We start from the raw sequence: 18251 nt of genomic DNA on the forward strand, positions 1-18251 counted from the left end.
CCCCCAGCGCCCCGCCCCTAGCAGCGTTCCCCCCAGGGCCCCGCTCCCCAGCATTGCTCCCCCCCCAGTGTCCCGCCCCCCAGCAGCGCTCGCCAAGCGCCCCGCCCCCTGCCCACCATACCTTGGATGGAGATGAGCACCTGCAGAAGGCTGGATTTGCTCGTCCACCTCTCTGTGCCCTGGAACACGCACACGCACAGCACAGCCCAATCAGCTCCGTCCCAGACGGCCGCCCCCCACCCGCTCCCCTCCCTCCGCAGCCAGCTCCCGGAACCGCTCTCACCTTTCCGGCACCGCTCTCACCTTTCCGATCCAGGTGCCCAGGAGGCTGACGCACACCTTCCCGTTGTCATACAGGTTGGGGTTCAGGCGGCCACTGCACTGGGAGAGGTAGCAGAAGTGGGGGGGCACGGCTGGGTAGATGTTGGGGAGCTGGATGTCAAATAAGTAGAGGCCGTCCTCGTAGGGGGTGCGAGTGGGGCCCTTGATCAGGGCTGAGAAGAGGTCCTACAGGGAGGGAGGGCTGAGGTTGGTGGGGGGCGGGGGCTGATGCACACGGTTCCCGCGTGGCTCCAGACACCACCGGCTACTGAGAAGCGAAAGGCAAATATCTGTGTGCAGACCCACGTGGCATCCTTTAACTCCTGGCATGAACAGAATCATCCACAGTTGTGTTTACGAGGTTTTTTTTTCACCATTAAGTCATTATGACTTCTGTTTTTTAAAATTTTGATTTTTTATTAAAAAGTTTCTTAAATGTTTATTTTTGAGAGAGAGAGAAAGAGATGGAGTGCAAGCCAGGGAGAGGCATACAGAGAGGGAGACACAGAACCTGACGCAGGGCTTGAACTCACAATCCTGAGATCATGACCTGAGCAGAAGTTGGAGGCCTAACCAACTGAATCACCCAGGCGCCCCTTATTTTATTTTTTTAATTTTTACAATGTTTTTAATTTATTTTTGAGAGACAGAGACAGAGTAGGAGCAGGGGAGGGACAGAGAGAGAAGGAGGGAGACACAGAATTGGAAGCAGCTCCAGGCTCCGAGCTGTCAGCACAGAGCATGATGTGGGGCTCGAACCCAAGAACCATGTGAGATCATGACCTGAGTCAAAGTCAGACGTTTAACCAACTGAGCCACCCAGGCACCCCCAGGCAACCCTTATTTTTAAAAATGATTTCAAATGGATACTTTTCTTTCTGCCTTTTTTTTTTTTTAGTTTAGTTTATCTATTTTGAGAAAGAGCACAAGTGAAGGAGAGGCAGAGAGAGAGGAAGAGAGAGAGAGAGAGTCCCAGGCAGGCTCTGTGCTGTCAGTGAAGAGCCTGACACAGGCCTCAATCTCCCCCCGCTGTTGAGATCACCACCCGAGCCAAAACCAAGAGTCAGACACTGAACCGACTGAGCCCCCCGGGCGCCCTTCATTACTTTCACGTTTACTCCTTACAACACCTGCCCTGACCTCCGCCCTCATGCAGACCTGTAATAATTACAACCAGTTAGAAAATGAAAGAACATTCTAGGGCCGCAAAGCTCCCCCTGCTGTTAGGGAAGCGGAGGGACAGGGGATCTGGAATGCCAGCAGACACGTGGGCAGAGCGCCAGAGCCTCAGGTCACCATGGCACCGGGCAGACACCCCATGGATGCCCTAAGTCCGTGCGCGCTAGGGGAGGGGCGGCATCGGCCGCCAGACCCGCGCCAGGCGACGGCGGAGCGCGGGGTGGGCCGACAGCAGCCTCTCCTGCAGCTCGCTGCGGGGCCGCCCTGTGGGCCTCAAGAGAAGGTGCTCCTTCCCGGGCCGTCTGAGTGAGACTTGGAAGACACGCTCTTCCCCTCTCTCAGCACAGCTGAGACTGGCTGGGGTCTTCACAAGTTTTACTAAAACCCAAGAACCAGCCGGGGTGTCACTGAGAACCCGGAGCAGCACCGACCCTGTGGTTTCTGGCCCTGCGGCAGCAAGGTCAGAACAACACCTCTCTGTCCTGTGACCCCTTCCGCCGGGGCTGGGCTGGCGCCGGGGCCCAGGTCAGATTCGAGTTCGGGGTCCCGCACGATGCCCAGCGTGAGGCAGGCGCCTGGTAAGCGTGCTGGAGAAATGAAGGGACAGGCGGTCCGTGCCTGGAGTGACCAGGTGCTCACACCGCCTCTGGCGGCAGGACTCAGCCCTGGGCCTGGGCCGGGAAGACAGGAGCATAAAACGCTACGTGACACGGCCGCGTGAGGGGACGCTAGTCTGTAGCTAAAGAAGCTAGATGAACTAGATCAATGTCATCAACATGGGTAGGTCTCAAAAATGACCCCAGTGAGTGAAAAAAGCCAAACCACAGATGACATGTACGACGTCAGGCTGTTCACGTAACGTTTACAAAATACAAAATGTTTATGGGGCCCCCTGAGAAGGTAAAACATGAAAAAACATCTTCTGAAAGGAGACCCACTAAACTCCTAGAGTCATGACTCCTAGGGGCTAGGTGCGGATTGGTCAGAGGCAACTTTAGCCTTTTCTAGAATGTTCTAGTATCCCAAGAGAACAGTCCTCACATGTTAATTCTGTACTTCAAAAGGAACTTTTAGCAGGAAGGAGGAAAGAAGGGACCCTGGATGCAGATGCACATGTGGGACGCTGGCCCCCACCCGACTGCACCTGCTCCCGCCCCGTGAGGGGTGTGGATGGCCGCCCAGGAGCCTCCGGGCACCAGGCTCGCCCACGGGCACAGCCCGCCTACGCCAAGCCCACACCAGGCTACTTGCCATTCTATCCTCGAAAGTCTTGACCATGATGCCATCGGGCAGTGAGGTAGCCAGCAGCGCCATCTCCTTCCGTACTGTGCTGAAGAACTTCTTGGCTTCTGGAGGCTGGAACTCAATTTTCTTAAACGAGTGATTTGCTGCAAGGGAAGAAAGAACAGTCGGTCCCTAACAGACCCCGAGAGCTCCATCTGGAAACACAGTCGCCGCCCTCGGGCAGCCTGGGCCGGAGGGAGCAGCTGAACTGCTCAGGATGCTCCCCAGACAGGCGAACAGCCCCACAGGCTTCACAGCCCCCGGCCGGGCATCGGCACCAGCGGCCGCCCCGGGGACACGGCCTCCTCCCCTCAGGCGGCAGCCGGCCACCCGGCCACCACGTCTGCTAACAAAAGCAAGGTCACTCACAGGGCGCGAACTCCAGCACCGAGAAGACCTCGCCCTTAGCGCTGGTGAAGGTGACGCCGGGCTTGCCGCCGCACTGCTGACACAGCACCGGGGTCTCGCTGGGCCACTCGGCCTTCACGGGCGACTGGCCTTCGGGCTTCTCCTCCTTGCGCTCCGTGTCTGGCATCGCCTCCATCTTCTCCTCCTCTGCGATGGCCACGTTGTCCAGGGTCTTCTTGAGGTTTTCCTGCAGTTTCTTGATGTCATCTAGAAACTTCTTCTCCCGAGTTGGTTTCTCAGGCTCCACGGTGGGGGAGGTGGGCGAGCCCGTCAGAAGCTGCTCCACAGTCATGTTCTTGAGGCTCTCAAGGATCTTGATGGCCTCTTTCAACTCCCGGAAGCTCTTCGGGGGCCCGTCTTTGCCCGCCTTCTCCATCAGCCCAGCCACGGGGGCGGCCATGGCCACGGCCCCCTGGATGGCGGCCGTGGCGGCCTCTTCGCTGATCACCACCCCCTTGTCCTCCTCGGGGGCCACCGGCTGTTCCGCGGGTGGGACGGGGGGCTCCTCTACCTTGGGGTGCTCATCCTCCACCAGCCCGTTGTCCGTCTCCCAGCTGTCGCTGTCGTCTTCCCACTCATCCGAGGACGCCCCGCTTGTGCTGCCTTCCACCGAGTCGTAGTCCGACTCCTCGATCTCAGACTCGATGTTGTACAAGTGCTTGGGGAAGACAGGCACAGGCAACTCAGAGAGGCTCCGCCGGGCCCCGGCCCTCAGAGCTGACGGTGACCGGGTGCACGGAGGCCCCGGCAGGCCCCGCCCACCCCTTGCCCATCTCCCGCTCGCGACTCTGCAGCTGGGCCTCCGTGTTAGCCGGCCCCTGGGTCTCCGGGAGGCGCCTCCGCCTGCCGCCCACCCACCGACGGGCATTGAAAACCCAGCCAACAGCCAAAGGCTGTTCTGGCCTCCCCTGCCCCTGTGTGTACCTGGCCACCATTCGACCTTGGTGGCAAATCCAGCACCCCCCCCCAGAGGATTCAGGTCGGCCACCTCTGTGGGACTGTGCTGGTAGCTGAGAACATGCGATAGGAGCGGGAGGTTCAGCAGAGCTGGCCCGTGTCACATCCTGTCCCCGTATCCCTGGAATGGCTGCCGGGACAAGGGAGTGAGCCACCCCCTCCCCTCCCCCGTGAAGGTGCCAGGAGAGGGGAGCTGGGGTGTGCAGATCAGCTCAAACACGAGGGTAAAGAAACGGTCCTGAGAGGGGCGCCTGGGTGGCTTAGTTGGTTAAGTGTCCGACTTTCGCTTAGGTCATGATCTCGCGGTTTGTGGGTTCGAGCCCCACGTCGGGCTCTGTGCTGACTGCCAGCTCAGAGCCTGGAGCCTGTTTCAGTCTGTGACTCCCTCTCTCTCTGACCCTCCCCTGCTCAAGCTGTCTCTCTCTCTCTCCTAGAAATAAATAAAACATTAAAAATTTTAGAAAAAGAAAAAGAAAAAAAAAAAGAAATGGTCCTGAGAGTAGCTTTGCTGCTCAGAACCCACCAGCAGGGGCTGGGACGGGGGTCAGCTCTTCCCCTTTCTCTTGCTAATCTGTGGAAGTTTTCCTAGGAATGTTGGTGGGAAAAACTTTAATCTCCTATAGGAAGTAACCGGCGTTTCTTAGCACAGTGAGATGGGGATACGGGCAAATCTGGAAAGCTTGTGAGAATCTGCACACACCTGGCAACCTGGGGAAACTTCCAGGTGGAACAAGGCTACGGGCCAGCCGTGGGCTTCCCTGGTGTCCTCTGGACTCCCTCCCCCCACAGCTTTGCATGGAACAGCTCCTTCCTCTCAGGTGCTCCCTGAGACCCCAACACCCCAAAGAAGAGACCCTCACCAGGAAGACCTGAGAGCCTGTCTCCCTGTTCCGTGAGCAGGGACAGGAGACCAGCCACAGCTCCCAGCCCGGCTACGAGTTACGAGCCAAGCGGTCTGGGCCTCAGCAGGGGCTTACCTGGGGCAGGATGATGGTCTTTGAGTTGTCCGCCCACACCACCTCCACCTTGCTGCTGACGTCCACACGGGCCACCTGGCCAACTGATGGCTGCAGGGCAGACAGGACAGGGTCAAGGGAGCAGCTCTCTGAAGGGTGAGGACCAGATCACCTCCAAAAGGGAGCTCCGGCAATGGGTGACAAGGGCGAGGCCCGTGAACAGGGACACGGGTGCCGGCCAGAGGCCGTGCATGGCGAGCAGCTCAGGCGCGGGGCCCCGTGGCTGCAGCCGGCAGTGGAGCACACGAGCCGTTAACTCCCTCCCGCTCGGCATTCTTCCCGCCCTGGGCTTCCTCACAGTCTCCAGGTGGGGTTCCTGCCCTTCTGCTGGACCCCACCTCCCCAGCCCCTCCTGTGCCCCCACGGCGCTCAGCACCAGGGGTCCCACTCCCCCACGAAACAGAGCCACTAGGGCTCAGGGAGCAGCTACGTGAAGTCTGATCCCGACAGGCAGGCAAATCCTGGCGGAGGCGGCCAGCTCTGCTCCGGGGAGGGGACTGAGGCGGGCGCGGAGCCCAGAGGACGCCTGCAGGCGTGGTCTCCTGGAGCCACCTGGCGGCATCCCCAGGGACTGCAGGTGCTGCCTGGGGCGGAGAGCGGGAAACGGCCACAAGGGGGGTGGGGCAGGCACACCTCATCCTCCTTGTGAGGAGCTCCATCCTCAGTATTGCCAATGCGGATGACGATGTCAGTCGTGCGGAACCGGAAGTCAGGGTGGTCAGCAATGTCGTAGACGCTCACATCTTCCTCTTCTCCAATCAGCTGGAGCACAGGACGGGCTGGCGTGAGCCCAGGGGCCCTGGGGCTGGCCCACCAGAGCCCGCCCTGAAGGAGGAAGCGGGGCCGCACATACCTCCACGTCATCACCGCTGGGCCGCAGCTTGAACCACTTCACCATGCAGGTGCGGCCCACGTGGTCCCCAGACTGCACCACACCGTAGACCGCGGGGTCCGGGCAGCTCTGGACTGGGAAACCGGAGGAAGCAACGTGACCGGCTAAGGAGCCCTGAGTGCGCTGCCTGCCCCCCACTACCTGGCGACCCCAGCAGGGCACAGCACCCGGGTCCTCTGGCGAGGCTGGGAGAGGCCAGAGAAGGCTGCCCCCAGTCCTTGAAAAAGCGAGTCACCCTGAAAGGGGGCGTCTCCTCTCCACCCTGAGACCTCTGGCCCATCTTCCCGAGCCCCGCCCAGGCCCGAGGCTGGGCGGCCTTCTGGGGCCGGCACTACCTCGCTTGTCCACCACGAAGTCTCCAGGGCAGAATTCATTGTTGTCCAGGTGGTGCACGGGGAAGAGGTCGTTGGAGCGGATGTTGCACTCCACGGAGCCGTCCTGCCACATCACGTCTGCTGAGGTCATGGTGGTCACCACCTCCACCGCCACCCTGCAGGAGCAGGGCAGCCGGGTCACGCCCAACAGGCACGGACAGAAGGAAGGTCCGTGAACGCTCCCTCGCACCCCCAGTGCCCCGTGAGCTCCCCTGAAGCCTCATTTGGGAGAGCTCAGGGCGTGTGGTCCTGGAGGCCAGACTCGGGCTGCACGGCGCCTCCACGCCACCCACTGGCCCCGCTCCAAGAGCTCTCCTCTCCGCGCAGGCCAATGCCGGGCACCTACGTGGCCCCAGCTGGGCGCCCCCGAGCCTGCGTGGGGCTTGCAGAGCGAGCACTCACGCCTGCGGCCGCCAAACAGACAGCATCAGGCTGGACACACCCCCAGGAGGGAGAGGGCGCCCTGGCTTTACCTGTCCCCCGGCTTAAAGTCACGAGTGATTTTATTCTTCTTCCGCTTGTGTTTTCGCTTCAAGTTCTTGATGGACAAGGGGATGCTCTTCTTCCTGCTTGTGCCGCTGCCGCTCTGGGAGGAGGTGGTGGAGCTCGCGGACGAGGTCACCGAGCTGGTGTCATCCGTGTCGTCGGCGGCCTCGTCATCCGCATCCTGCTCTGCCGAGTGCAGCCTGTCGTCGCCCCCCTCCTTCAGCAGGAAGGGGGGCAGCTGCTCGCCCACGTCCTGGGCCTCCTCCGGGCCCTCATCCTGCGTCTCCACGGGGCTGGCGGAGCCGTCGGGCGTCTCCTCGGGGCTGACGGATCCCACTTCACTCTTGGCCTTGGCCCCTCCTTTCTTCCCTGGGTCCTCCACGGAATGGTCTCTGGAGCACTGGGTGTCCGGGGAGCAGGACATGATCCTCACGACCTGCTTCTTCAACAGGCGCTTCACCTATGAGGGCGGAACAGGGAACACGGGGCTGTGGCGCAGCAGGGCTCCCCCGGCCCCGCCCTGGGCACGTGGGACACCCAGGCAGCTTGGGGGGGAAGGGGGGCAGCTATACACACCTAGGTGGCCTGCAAGGTGATCAGGGCTGCCCCCCAAGGCCTAAAGCACAGACCGTCCTTCCTGGCTGTGGAAATAGCTCAAGGCCAGTTCCTCAAATGCCCACCAATCCCAACCCCAAGGACATACCTTCTTGGCCATAGAGCCCTCCCCCTGGGCGCAGTGTTTTTCTGGACATTCACAGGCAATCTTGGCCGGCTCTACCTTGGCTGGGAAGACATACAGACAGCGCTCCCCAAGCTGCCGCTGAGCATGGTCAAAGCATCCGAGACGCTTCACCCTGGGAGGGAGAGCAGGGGGGACTGGACCACCACATCTGTGACTTCAGTCCAGAGACACGCGCAGGGCTCACCACTGGGTCGCTGGGGTGGGCGTGCTGGAGCCACTCACCTGCCTAGGTTTTCCTGGGTAATGACAGAGGGCGGGGGGCTGACGCTGTCCGTGCCCCCTGGACAGAAACTCTTGGTGATCCACGTGACTTTGAGCTCTACCACCTGCACCTGGGGATGGCGGGCGGGACAGGGCCTTAGTTGGCAGCTCAGTAGCTCTCTCGGTGACGCAGCTGCTCAGAGCCCACGTGACCTCCAGAGCAGGACGCAGAGGGGTCTTCATGGCATCACACCAAGTAGGACGCCCCCAGAGCAGGCCCCACCTGTGACAACTACAGCCTCACCCACGGACCACCCCCCTGTCAGGGCCCGGTGGGCCCGCCACTCACCACCGTCGCCCCTTGCTCGGTGTGGGCCCGTCAGGTGGGGGGACATCTGCCTATCAGTCACCCCATGACCACACCCTGGCTTCCCTTTATCCTTAAAGCCCTTTCAGATCAACAGGGCCAAGGAGCGGGGCTTGGTCCTCCAGGCAGACAGCAAGGGAGCGGGCAAGAGCTCGGCACCAGGACGCAGAGGCCCCAGCCCAGCCCTCCCGCCCCCTGCCCCAGCCCCAGCCCCAGCCCGGCCCTACCTCTTCCACCACCACCCGGAACTTGCTCTTGGTGCTGAGCACAGGCTTGACCCCAGACAGCCACTGGGCGCTGGAGAAGATCTTGGCAGGGCCGATGAGCACCTGGCCCGGGTAGAAGCCATAGGAGTCATCAAAGAAGAGACCCTGCGGGATTTGGGGCCAGAGAAAAGGTCCCTGTGAGCGGCGCCTCCTCGGGGGACAGTGTTCTCTGCACCTGCCCCTCCCTCCCCATACACCCGTGCGCTGCCAGCCCCCCAGGCTAAGACAGACCCCGGGGCTCCAGAGAGCACCCTTCACACCTAAGATGCACATAAGTCGCCCAGGGAGCTCGTCAGAACAGACACCTGACTCGTTCTAACAGGCGCTCAGGCCACAGCAGTGTTGTTGGTCAAGGGTGACACTTCGAGGACTCTGGGGGCAGGAGTCCCCACGCCGGTTTGCTCATGCACCCTTCCCGTACTACTTAAAAGTGGTCGTAGATAGTGTTTTGAACTACCCCAGTGTAACAACACAGGGCACTACTCTAATATTGAAAAGTGGTTACTTTATAAAGAAAGAATACAGTTGCCAAAGGCAAAGAGACGTTCTAATACTTTGTTGCCGTATCTTTGTGCACACCCACCCCTTTTCTAGGAAACCACTCTGCCTAGAAGCAGTGTTTGCTTAGCCCGGGCTGGCTCGCAGCTCTTTGCTAAGAATTCCTCCTTCTGGTGCAGCCCAGAGGGCAGAGGAACGTGAGACCCTGTCCACCTCCCACCAATGCTCCCCGGAGAAGCCTGCCGGGCCTGGACCAAACGTACAGAGTCGCTGACGTGGGGACAGACGTCGTAGAGCTTGGCGCCATCTTCTGTGTTCATGGAGCACCTGAAACAGCGAACGAGGCCTTGGTCTCCACCAGGGAATGACAACGGGCACACCGGCACAAGGGGCACCCGAGACACACAGGGCCCCAACCCCTGAGTGCTGACTACCACTGAAAATGATCTAAAATGAAAGCTGGGGCACCTGGGTGTTGACTTCGGCTCAGGTCATGATCTCACGGTTTGTGGGTTCGAGCCCCGCATCAGGCTCTGTGCTGACAGCCAGTTCAGAGCCTAAAGCCTGTTTCAGATTCTGTGTCTCCCTCTCTCTCTGACCCTCCCCTGTGCACTCTCTCTCTCTCATGCTTGCTCGCTCTCTCTCTCTCTCAGAAATAAATAAAACATTAAAAAAATAAAAAATAAATTAAAAAAAGAAAATGATCTAAAATGAAAGCATTAGCCCCTAACAGATACTCTGAATTAGGCCAGGGCGACAGGATACCAGCCCAGGGGTGGGCGCCCAGCACCAGCACTGCGTGTCACCACAGGCCCCAGGAGAAGACACCCTTGCCACCCCCCCACCCCCACCGGCCCGCAGGCAGCCCCTGCAGGGGGTGACCCTGTAGCCCAGGCGAGCTGTGTACCTGGCACCATTGGACAGCTTCAGGATGATCTGGTTCTTTAAGTCGTAGACCTTCCCCAGCCAGCAGTCATAGGCAATGTAGTCCCCGTACATGAAGGGCTGTGGACCAGGCCGGGGTGTGAGGGGCAGCAGGTGGCCCTGGTGTGCAGCGCCCCAGCTCCGCTTTGCCCGGAGACAGAGGAGGGACCTGGGCAGCTCACTGCCTGGGCCAGCCCACCTCCCGCGAGTTCTGTGCTGCACCCCAGCTCTCCCTCCTCAGTTGGGAGGAGGGGGTGGCAGGGTGGGAGGCCGCCTGGTGGCAACGAGAGAGCTGTGCAGAGGTCACGGGGGCCCCAAGGACACAGGGCTCCTGGGCAGGAGTGGGCCGTGGAAGCGGCAGGTAGAGGGTGGTCCTGGGGACAAGTGAGCTATACGCAGGTGTCCCGCTGCTGGGGGAGGGGCTCATGCACGCAGAAAAGGGGAAGGAAGGAAAGAACCTGAGCCGCTGGAATGGAGCCAGAGGCGTTCAGACAGAATCACATACTTTAACGCGTATGCAGACCCGGCACCGACAAACTCAGATGTGACTGTGTACACACACATCTCCTAGTGTGGCCCAGAGAGGCCCTACGGGTGGCTGGCACACCCACACAGAGCCAGACCTTGCTGTCTAGAGTGCCATCCCCTCTGAAAGGAACCAAGGCTCTCTGGAGAAATGGCTGATTCCAGGGCCAGATTAGAAATGGTAGAAAGAGTGCTTAAGACAGAAACAAAAACAAAACTCAGGATGGGGATATGTCAAAAGGACACAGGTATCAGCTTGAAGGGGCACTTACTGGCCAAATCTGGGGTAATTTAAGCCACAAGACAAATAATGGTAGTAACGGATTACCAACTGAACAAAAGGGAATCTTGGAGTCCGTACTGATGTGAAAAGGAACAAATGAATGAATGAGGCTGAAGGTGAAGCTCTTCCATACAGAGTGCCAATAAAAAGGACAAGAAGCCAAGGTGCCATGAAAGCACCACCCAGCGAGCATCAGACTGCTGGCGGCTCGAGTGGGAATCGCTAACACAGGCTGTAGCTGGTGGGTGGGGCTTCATAAGCAACAGGTTATTGACGCAACCCTGAAGCCTCTCTCCCCAGAGCAGAGTCCTTGCAAAGGCGTAAACACGGCAGAGACGCCAACACCCCCAGGATGGCACTGAACACCCTGGACGCCACGGGCAGGAAGGGCCCCTGTGTTGCTGGGACAGTCCTGCCAAGGAGGCGGGGCCTGAATCTGGTCAGGAGGCCACGTGACACGGCTCCGCGCTCAGGGTCAGCCCCTGGAAGGTACCAGGGCGTGGGCGACAAAGCAAGACTGGGGAGTGGCTCCAGAGGAGGAATCAAAGCGCGGACAACCGAATGCCAAGTGCGCTTCCGAACGGAGTCCTGGGTCAGAGGGGACAGGATGTCGGTTGGGACAGCGGATGGGGCTTCTGGGTCAGACAGGAGAGCACAAGAGCTGCCTTCCTGAATGGGGCAGGGGGCTGAAAGACAGGTTCTGGGTCTGGGGAAGTACGCACTGTCGTGCCTCAGGCCCGTGGGGCGCTGTGTCTGTAGCTTGCTCTCCAGTGTGTCAGAGAAAAGACTAGAGAGACAGAAGGAAATGTGGGGAAGGGAGGAGGAAGGTGATGGGGCAAATGGAGGGAAAGCTTCAAGGCCAAGGAGCCTAATGACGGGGAGCACGGGAACGCACAGCTTTCCCTAAGTTTGAAATCACTTAAAAAAGACACTAAGGAAGAAACTTGTTTTTTAAAAGCAGAGTGTTACAGAAGAAAGGAAGCGAAGGGGTGCAAACCCTGGCAGCAATGCATGCTGGAGATGCAGGGATGCGCCCGGACCTCACGTGTGCACGGCTTCCGCACAGGGAGTCCGCCCCGGGGAAGGTGCCATGAGCCTGGGGACAAGGGACAAGCAGACAGCCCAGTGGGCGGGGCCGCTCACCCAGATGTGCTGGAGGTCCTTGCTGTTGACGGGGTAGATGATGCAGTTGGTGCCGATGAGCTTGACGGCACAGTCGATGCTGACGTCGATCACGGTGCCACACTGGCTGTCCTGGGGAGGAGAAGGCATCCAGGCCCGAGCAGACGCACAGCACCAGCCGCCAGGGCAGACCCAGCCCAGACACGCCCCAGGCAACCCCCCGCGCCAACACTCACGGTGGATCGCATGTGCCGGACCACGTCCCGGGGCACCACCGAGCGGTCCTCTAGCTTCAGCTGAGAAAGAGAACACGGTGTGATGCAGTGGCCTCTGATGTCAGTACAGGGTACATTTCCCCCCTGCCCCCAGCTTCTTCCTAAGTGAGGGGTGACACGTCCACAGCGAAGCACACAAGTCCTAAGTGCTGAGAGCAGCTCTGGCCAGAGCCACACGCCCAGCAGACAGCCTTAACAGCACCCAGAATGACAGACAGAGCTCCAGGCCCCACCTCTTCTCCAAAGGCAAGCAGCAGGGTGACTGAAGGGCATTCTGATCATACGGAGAAGTGTGGCTAAATGACAGGTCACAGAGGCCTTCTTTAAGTTACAGGTTCGACAGCCGGTCACAGCAAACCACTCTGCCAGGAGTGACATCCTTTCTCTACTTTCTGCGAGCGCCTGCCCTCGCCCCTGCGGAGTGCTGAGTTACAGGGGGTGGAGGAGCGGCGTGACACCGGCCATGTGGGTCACCCTGAAGCCCGCTATCACCCGACTCGACCTTCTAATCTGGGCTATCCCTGCCGACCAGCCGCAGCCTGCCCCTTATCGACTGCACTGCAGAGCAGAGCGCGGTACTGCAGGGGGAGCTCTTGGGGCGGCCGGCTCTGGAGCCCAGCCAACCGCTCGGCGAGCACCTGACCCATCCCTCCACAGATGCCCAGTGACTGCCAGGCCCTGGCTGCCCCCCACCCCTGCCAGGCACAGGATCCCCCTAGCAGCCCAGGCACAACAAGACGGTTCTCCCCCGGGCCCGCATGTCTCCTTCGCTGGCTCACCGCACCCGGGGCCGCTCCTCGGGAATGCTTCACTGAGTCACGGTGCTGGGTGAGTCTGTGACCGCCCGCCTCCTGTGGACGGGCACCGCAAGCCCCCAAACCACAGGGGGGCAAGAGCTGTTCTCTCAAGCAACACCCAACCTAAGACTCCTCAGGATCACTCCCCGACTCCAAGGCCCGGGACATGGAAAGGTAAAGTCCACAGAGGGAGAACTGAGACATTGGCTCGAGGTCACAGAATTCTGGCAATGATGGCTGAAACAAACCCTGCTATAAGTCGGATGTGACTTACAAAAAAGTAAAGGAGGAAGGCACGGGCCCCATCATCAACAAGTGACGGAGATGCTCCTACCTGGGAATAGAAGCCCACAATCCAGCTAAGAGTGAGCCCGGGTGTTAAAATTAGGGGTCCCTGAGCCGACCCCGTACACATGCCAGCTCTGAAACCTCGGGCAAATCACTTACATCCACACGTATAAAAAGCTGTGAGAGCAGCCGTCTGGGAGTGGTGAAGGAGGTTCCAAAGGCAATGAAAGCACACACGATCGCGGGGGGCCGGGCACACAGTAAGTGTGCAGCAAATGCCAGATGTGATCACGCCACCTGATCTGCTCTCCCCCAGGGCACAGGTTGAAGGCCTTCTGAGCTCAGGCTCTTCTTCCCTCTGCTCGAGGATCCCCTGGAGGCTGTGAGGGCCCACATGGAGCTCTGGTCAGAGTCTGCTGTCATGGTGGCGCCACTTTTCTAACTCAAAGAACTTCTCACCCCGTAACCCTCTGTGCCCACAGCTCTGGGCCGGGGCATGGTATTTGCAGCGCTGTCCCACCCTACCTCAAACCTCTGCTCCCATTTTAGACTTCAAAAGCCACAACTGCGGGTCTTTCCAAGTTGCCATAGAAACCAAAGTTGCAGTGTGCCAGGAAATCCAATGGGGGAGGGCCTGTGCTGCTGTGTGGGCCCGGGGGTGCTGCCCCTGGTGTGGGTCGCGGCCGTGGGCACAGGCCGCCCTGCCTGTCTGGGGGATCCCCAAGAAGAGCCCCAAGTTGAGTCTGCAGATCACGTGCCCACTGCGGGGTCTGTGTCGGGCCCGAAAGAGCTAGAGGGAAGGGACGGGCACAGATCCTCAGTCAGTATAGTCAATGATGGCACACTGCCCGGCCTCGCAGCACCCTGGCCAGGAGGCACTGCTCCCGAGTGTAGGTAGGGGGGAAACCGAGGTGACCGTTCCGAGGCCAAAGTGGGAATGGCACGCAGGTGAAGGCTGCCATCGCTGCAAGGCCAGAGGCAGGTTTTCTCCGTCCCGTCTTCGGAGCCCCGCTGACGGTGGCGGGGCCACAGTTCTCGGTGGTCTCGGGAGAGGGGAGCCGGTGAGCAAACATGTCCTCTGGATGTGGCTCTGCTGCCCTCCCCACTGGGAGGCCCGGTCCTCAGGCCCTTCTAACCTTCTATGACAAGGGGTGACATTTCTCCAAAGCCCTGACGATCCAGAAGAGGAGCAGAGTGGGAGCGGCAGGGAGAAGAAGAAAGGGCGTGGCGGCCATGGTTCTGGCTACACCGCCTTCCCTCAGGGATTCCAGACACAGAGAACGGTGTCTGGAAGGGCTTTGGACAACCTGCAAGGCTCTTGCAGATCTTTCACAACTTTCCTTCCCGGCTCCCTACGTCCTACCCACGTGGGGCGGCGCTGCCTGTGTCCACACAAGCCCGTCCTCTCCTGCCGGGGCGCCTCTCCCCTGCACAGGTCCCTCCAGATGCCCTCCCTTCCTCGCCCCACTCCCATCCTGTGCTACCTGCGTGACGAAGGCTCTCTCTACCCCCACCCTGGGAGGCACCGCTGGGAAACACAGCTCTAGAGAGGTGGACCTTGACTTGAACTCAGTCTGGCTCCGGAGGCCATTCTCTTAACCACATAAAAAAGCTCAACCATCCCCGGGGCTGCAAAACTGAGAACAGCATAGAGCACGTTTCTGGAAGGTCCACACGTTGACCTCTCCAGAGGACCTCTCCTGGTTATGAAGGCAATCAACGCTCTATTCGTTCCTGGGACGGAGATGGAAGAGATCAGGCACTCGGCACTGGAGCAGGCACTGGAGCCGGCACTAGAGGGCGCCACGCCTGCTCTGGAAAATGCCAGGTTCTGGGGCTGAACTAGCCATACAATGCAAAACCGTGGTTTTCTGTTAGGTGCACCCTGACTGCAGTTACAAAAAAAAAAAAAAAAAAAAAAAAAAAAAATTGTTACCAGAGTGGGATCTCAGGTGGGGGATGGACAGATTTCAACTGTCATTACTGGCTCTAAAAGCTGAACACCCTCTGCGGTGGTGAGCTATCAACATTTCTTGAGAGCGTAGCTGTCAGAGATTTCTGAACAGGGTGAAAAAAAGACACCACACCAAAATGGTGACATGTGTCCGGGTGAGAAGGGATGAGGATGGCTTTTAAAGGGGGCACACACTACTTCAGACAATTCTGGGACCGGACTGTGGGACGTCCTTTGTCGCCCCCCCCCCAGTTCTGGAGGCAGGAAAGCTGGCCGGCTCTGCAGGATGACAGCCAGGCTTCACAGAGGAGGTAACTCATCTGAACAACGATGACTGCGCACCTCCCGTGGGCCAGGCGCTGGGGAGACAGGAGCCTGCTCTCACAAAGCTTATGTTCTAGCGCAGGGAGGTCAGGCAGTGCTAAGTACCACACAGGGGGAAAAGGCAACTCAGGGGGCAGGGGTGAGAGATAGGGAATGGGAGGAAGCACGAGTGAGTTATTTTATTTACTTTTTAAACTAGGCTTCATGCCCAGCACAGAGCCCAACGTGGGGCTTGAACTCACGACTCTGAGATCAAGCTCTGGCTGAGATCAAGAGTCAGATGCTTAAGCAACTGAGCCACCCAGGCGCCCCAGGGAGTGAGTTATTTTAAATGCCTGGTCAGGAAAGGCCACTCCAAGGTGACATGTGGCCAGAGATCTGAGTACTAGAAGGCAGCGGGCTTTCCGAGCAGAGAGAAAGGCTCTGCCACAAAGATCCTGTGGGCTTTGCGTGTTCAGTGACTGGCAAGCAGGGCAGGCCTTCCAGAAAGAACTGCAGGAAGGACTTGAGATTCCATCCTTATAGAGTCGGAAGCCAGTGCAGGGCTCAGAGCAGAGAGCGTGCATGACAATACTGTTCAAAGGATCCTCTGGCTGTTGGGTGGAGAGCGCGCTGTAAAGAGGGGTAGGGAGACCAGTTAGCCCAGCGGTTCTCAACTGGAGGCAACTCTGCCCCCAGAGAACATCTGGACTGTCTGCACGCATTTTTCGTTGTCACCACTGGGAAAAGGGTTTCTGGTAGGTCGTGGGTAGGGAGGCTGTTAAACATCCAAGGAAGCAGAGGACAGCCCCCCACCCTATCCCTGATGGCACGACAAAGACTGATCTAGCCCAAAGCACCACCTGTGTTGGGGCTGAGGGGCCCTGAGGCCGCCCCCACAATGGTGGCACTGAGACCAGAGCTGTGGGGGAAAGGATCGCCCTCAACAGAATCTTCTCAGAAGGCAGAACTCCTGGCTGGGAAAAGGCAACATGGCAGGGAGCCTAGACACTGCCCCCCCCGCCCCCCCCCGCCCCATCGGAGCCCCGCAGAGCCCCGCTCTGACCAGGACCAGACTCCCCTCTCCCCGCACCGCCCGAGGTGCACACTGCCCTGCGTGGCGTCTCGGGGCCCACAGCAGGATGGAAACACGAGCTGGCCCTGCAACCTTGGCCTAGGCCCTCCCTCGTAACGGCGCCCTCAGCTGACCCAGAGGGGCCCGAATTCACTTTGTAAAACTGTCTCGAGAGTAGAAAAAGGCAAACTGAGGCTGATCCATGGTTGAAAACACAAGGAAGCTCATACAAGAAGCTAGTTTCAAGCGGACGGAACGTCACGCCGTAAGGGCTGCCGTGGCCTGCTACGTGGGGGCCAAGCGCTTGCTCTAGGGAACAAAGGTGGCTTCGTTCCTGGTCAGGAGCCGAGGAGGGGCCCCCAGCGTGAGAGGGCAAGAGGCAGAAAGGCCCGAACAAAAGGCAAAGGAGGGGCCTTAAAGGTACCTAAGCATCTGTGTCGAGGCTGGAATCCTCCCAGCCACCCACGCGCACCTCCCGTCAGACTGTGGCAAGGGGCACGACGCAAGCGGTGCGCGCACGTCTCCTTCAGTACCGGCAGAGAAGACCCAACCTGGTCCCTCCTGGGAGGCAGTGATGTTCCCACATCCGGACCTTCAACTTACAGCTGGGAAGAGCTTCAAATCCAAAGGGTCCGGCATCGTGCCAAGCACCCACGGGCGCTTAATCGAGTCTCGGATCACAAGGACAGGCTGGCTGCCAGCCCCTCGCTGTGTCCTGGTTGAGCGAGTGGGAAACGGGACAGCCCGTGGAGAGCCTGGCCGGGGTTTATACTCACAGTGAGGTGTTACTAAAGTTCCCTCGACGGAGCCAAGCCCGGGCCTCGGGGAGATCGCTCAGAAGCCTCACGGGGCTCAGCAAGGAAACTACCCCGCTCTGCTTTGCGTGGGGAGGGGAGGAGGGGGCAACGTGGCCCAACAGACACGCGTAGGAATCAGGCTGTTTGCCTAGACCAGGGCTCAAAGAACAGAGTCCTGAAAGGAATATGAGGTCAGACGAGCGCTGGAAATTTCTAAAAGCTTCCTACTTCCCAAGGGGTAAGAACAATCTGTGAACCTCTCCCCCCCCCCCCACCATATAACCTGAGCTGAGGTCAAGTGCAAGCCATGCCGGGAAGGATGAAACAGGTCAAGGGGGCTTCCACTTGCGAGGAGGACCCCGGGGCCTCCTAACCACCCCTTCAGCTGAGGTCACAGACACTTGGGACGCTGTCCCTGAGCCCGAGGGGCCTAGCCACACTGCCCGGGGGGCCGGTCCACTGTGGGCACCACATGGCACCAGGTGGGGCAGCCCAGCAGTAGAAACGGGGGCCTGCTGGTGAGCGCACATGCCCCGCCGGCTGAGGGGCCCGACTCCGTTCTGGGAGGTGAGAACAGAGGAGACATTCACTGAGAACTTTGCTGACACCTAGGGCAGAGGTCATTTAATTTCCTTAGAGCTTCCTGTAGGTTCAGGGCCAGAGAAGAACATACATAGAAGGGGCACTCGCTTTCTTTCAAGAATTTACGACGGGGCGCCTGGGTGGCTTAGCCGGTTAAGCGTCCAACTTTCGCTTAGGTCATGATCTTGCGGTTCGTGGGTTCGAGCCCCGCGTCGGGCTCTGTGCTGACTGCCAGCTCAGAGCCTGGAGCCTGTTTCAGTCTGTGACTCCCTCTCTCTCTGACCCTCCCCTGCTCACGCTGTCTCTCTCTCTCTCTCTCCTAGAAATAAATAAAA

At 59.5% G+C, this 18251-nt stretch overlaps 1 protein-coding gene across 2 annotated transcripts in view; it reads right to left on the bottom strand.

Annotated features, from left to right (window-relative positions):
- Positions 1-18251, bottom strand: part of UBE2O (ubiquitin conjugating enzyme E2 O) — a 56740-nt gene that overhangs the window by 2865 nt on the left and 35624 nt on the right. The window contains exons 2-17 of one of the 2 annotated variants that reach the window (XM_039226237.1): positions 12082-12141; positions 11867-11977; positions 9899-9996; positions 9255-9318; positions 8455-8598; positions 7882-7991; positions 7696-7771; positions 6905-7377; positions 6393-6547; positions 6019-6131; positions 5799-5927; positions 5127-5216; positions 3154-3850; positions 2752-2888; positions 304-507; positions 122-179 (exon numbers count right to left, since the gene is read on the bottom strand). In XM_039226237.1, the coding sequence (XP_039082168.1) occupies positions 122-179; positions 304-507; positions 2752-2888; positions 3154-3850; positions 5127-5216; positions 5799-5927; positions 6019-6131; positions 6393-6547; positions 6905-7377; positions 7696-7771; positions 7882-7991; positions 8455-8598; positions 9255-9318; positions 9899-9996; positions 11867-11977; positions 12082-12141 (2719 nt within the window). Of the gene's footprint in view, positions 1-121; positions 180-303; positions 508-2751; positions 2889-3153; positions 3851-5126; positions 5217-5798; positions 5928-6018; positions 6132-6392; positions 6548-6904; positions 7378-7620; positions 7772-7881; positions 7992-8454; positions 8599-9254; positions 9319-9898; positions 9997-11866; positions 11978-12081; positions 12142-18251 lie in introns of both variants that reach the window. The other variant, XM_039226236.1, reaches the window with a different exon arrangement.

The sequence above is a fragment of the Hyaena hyaena genome, unplaced genomic scaffold (assembly GCF_003009895.1).
Source record: "Hyaena hyaena isolate Hyena2069 unplaced genomic scaffold, ASM300989v1 scaffold_21, whole genome shotgun sequence".
Classification (NCBI taxonomy): Eukaryota; Metazoa; Chordata; class Mammalia; order Carnivora; family Hyaenidae; genus Hyaena; species Hyaena hyaena.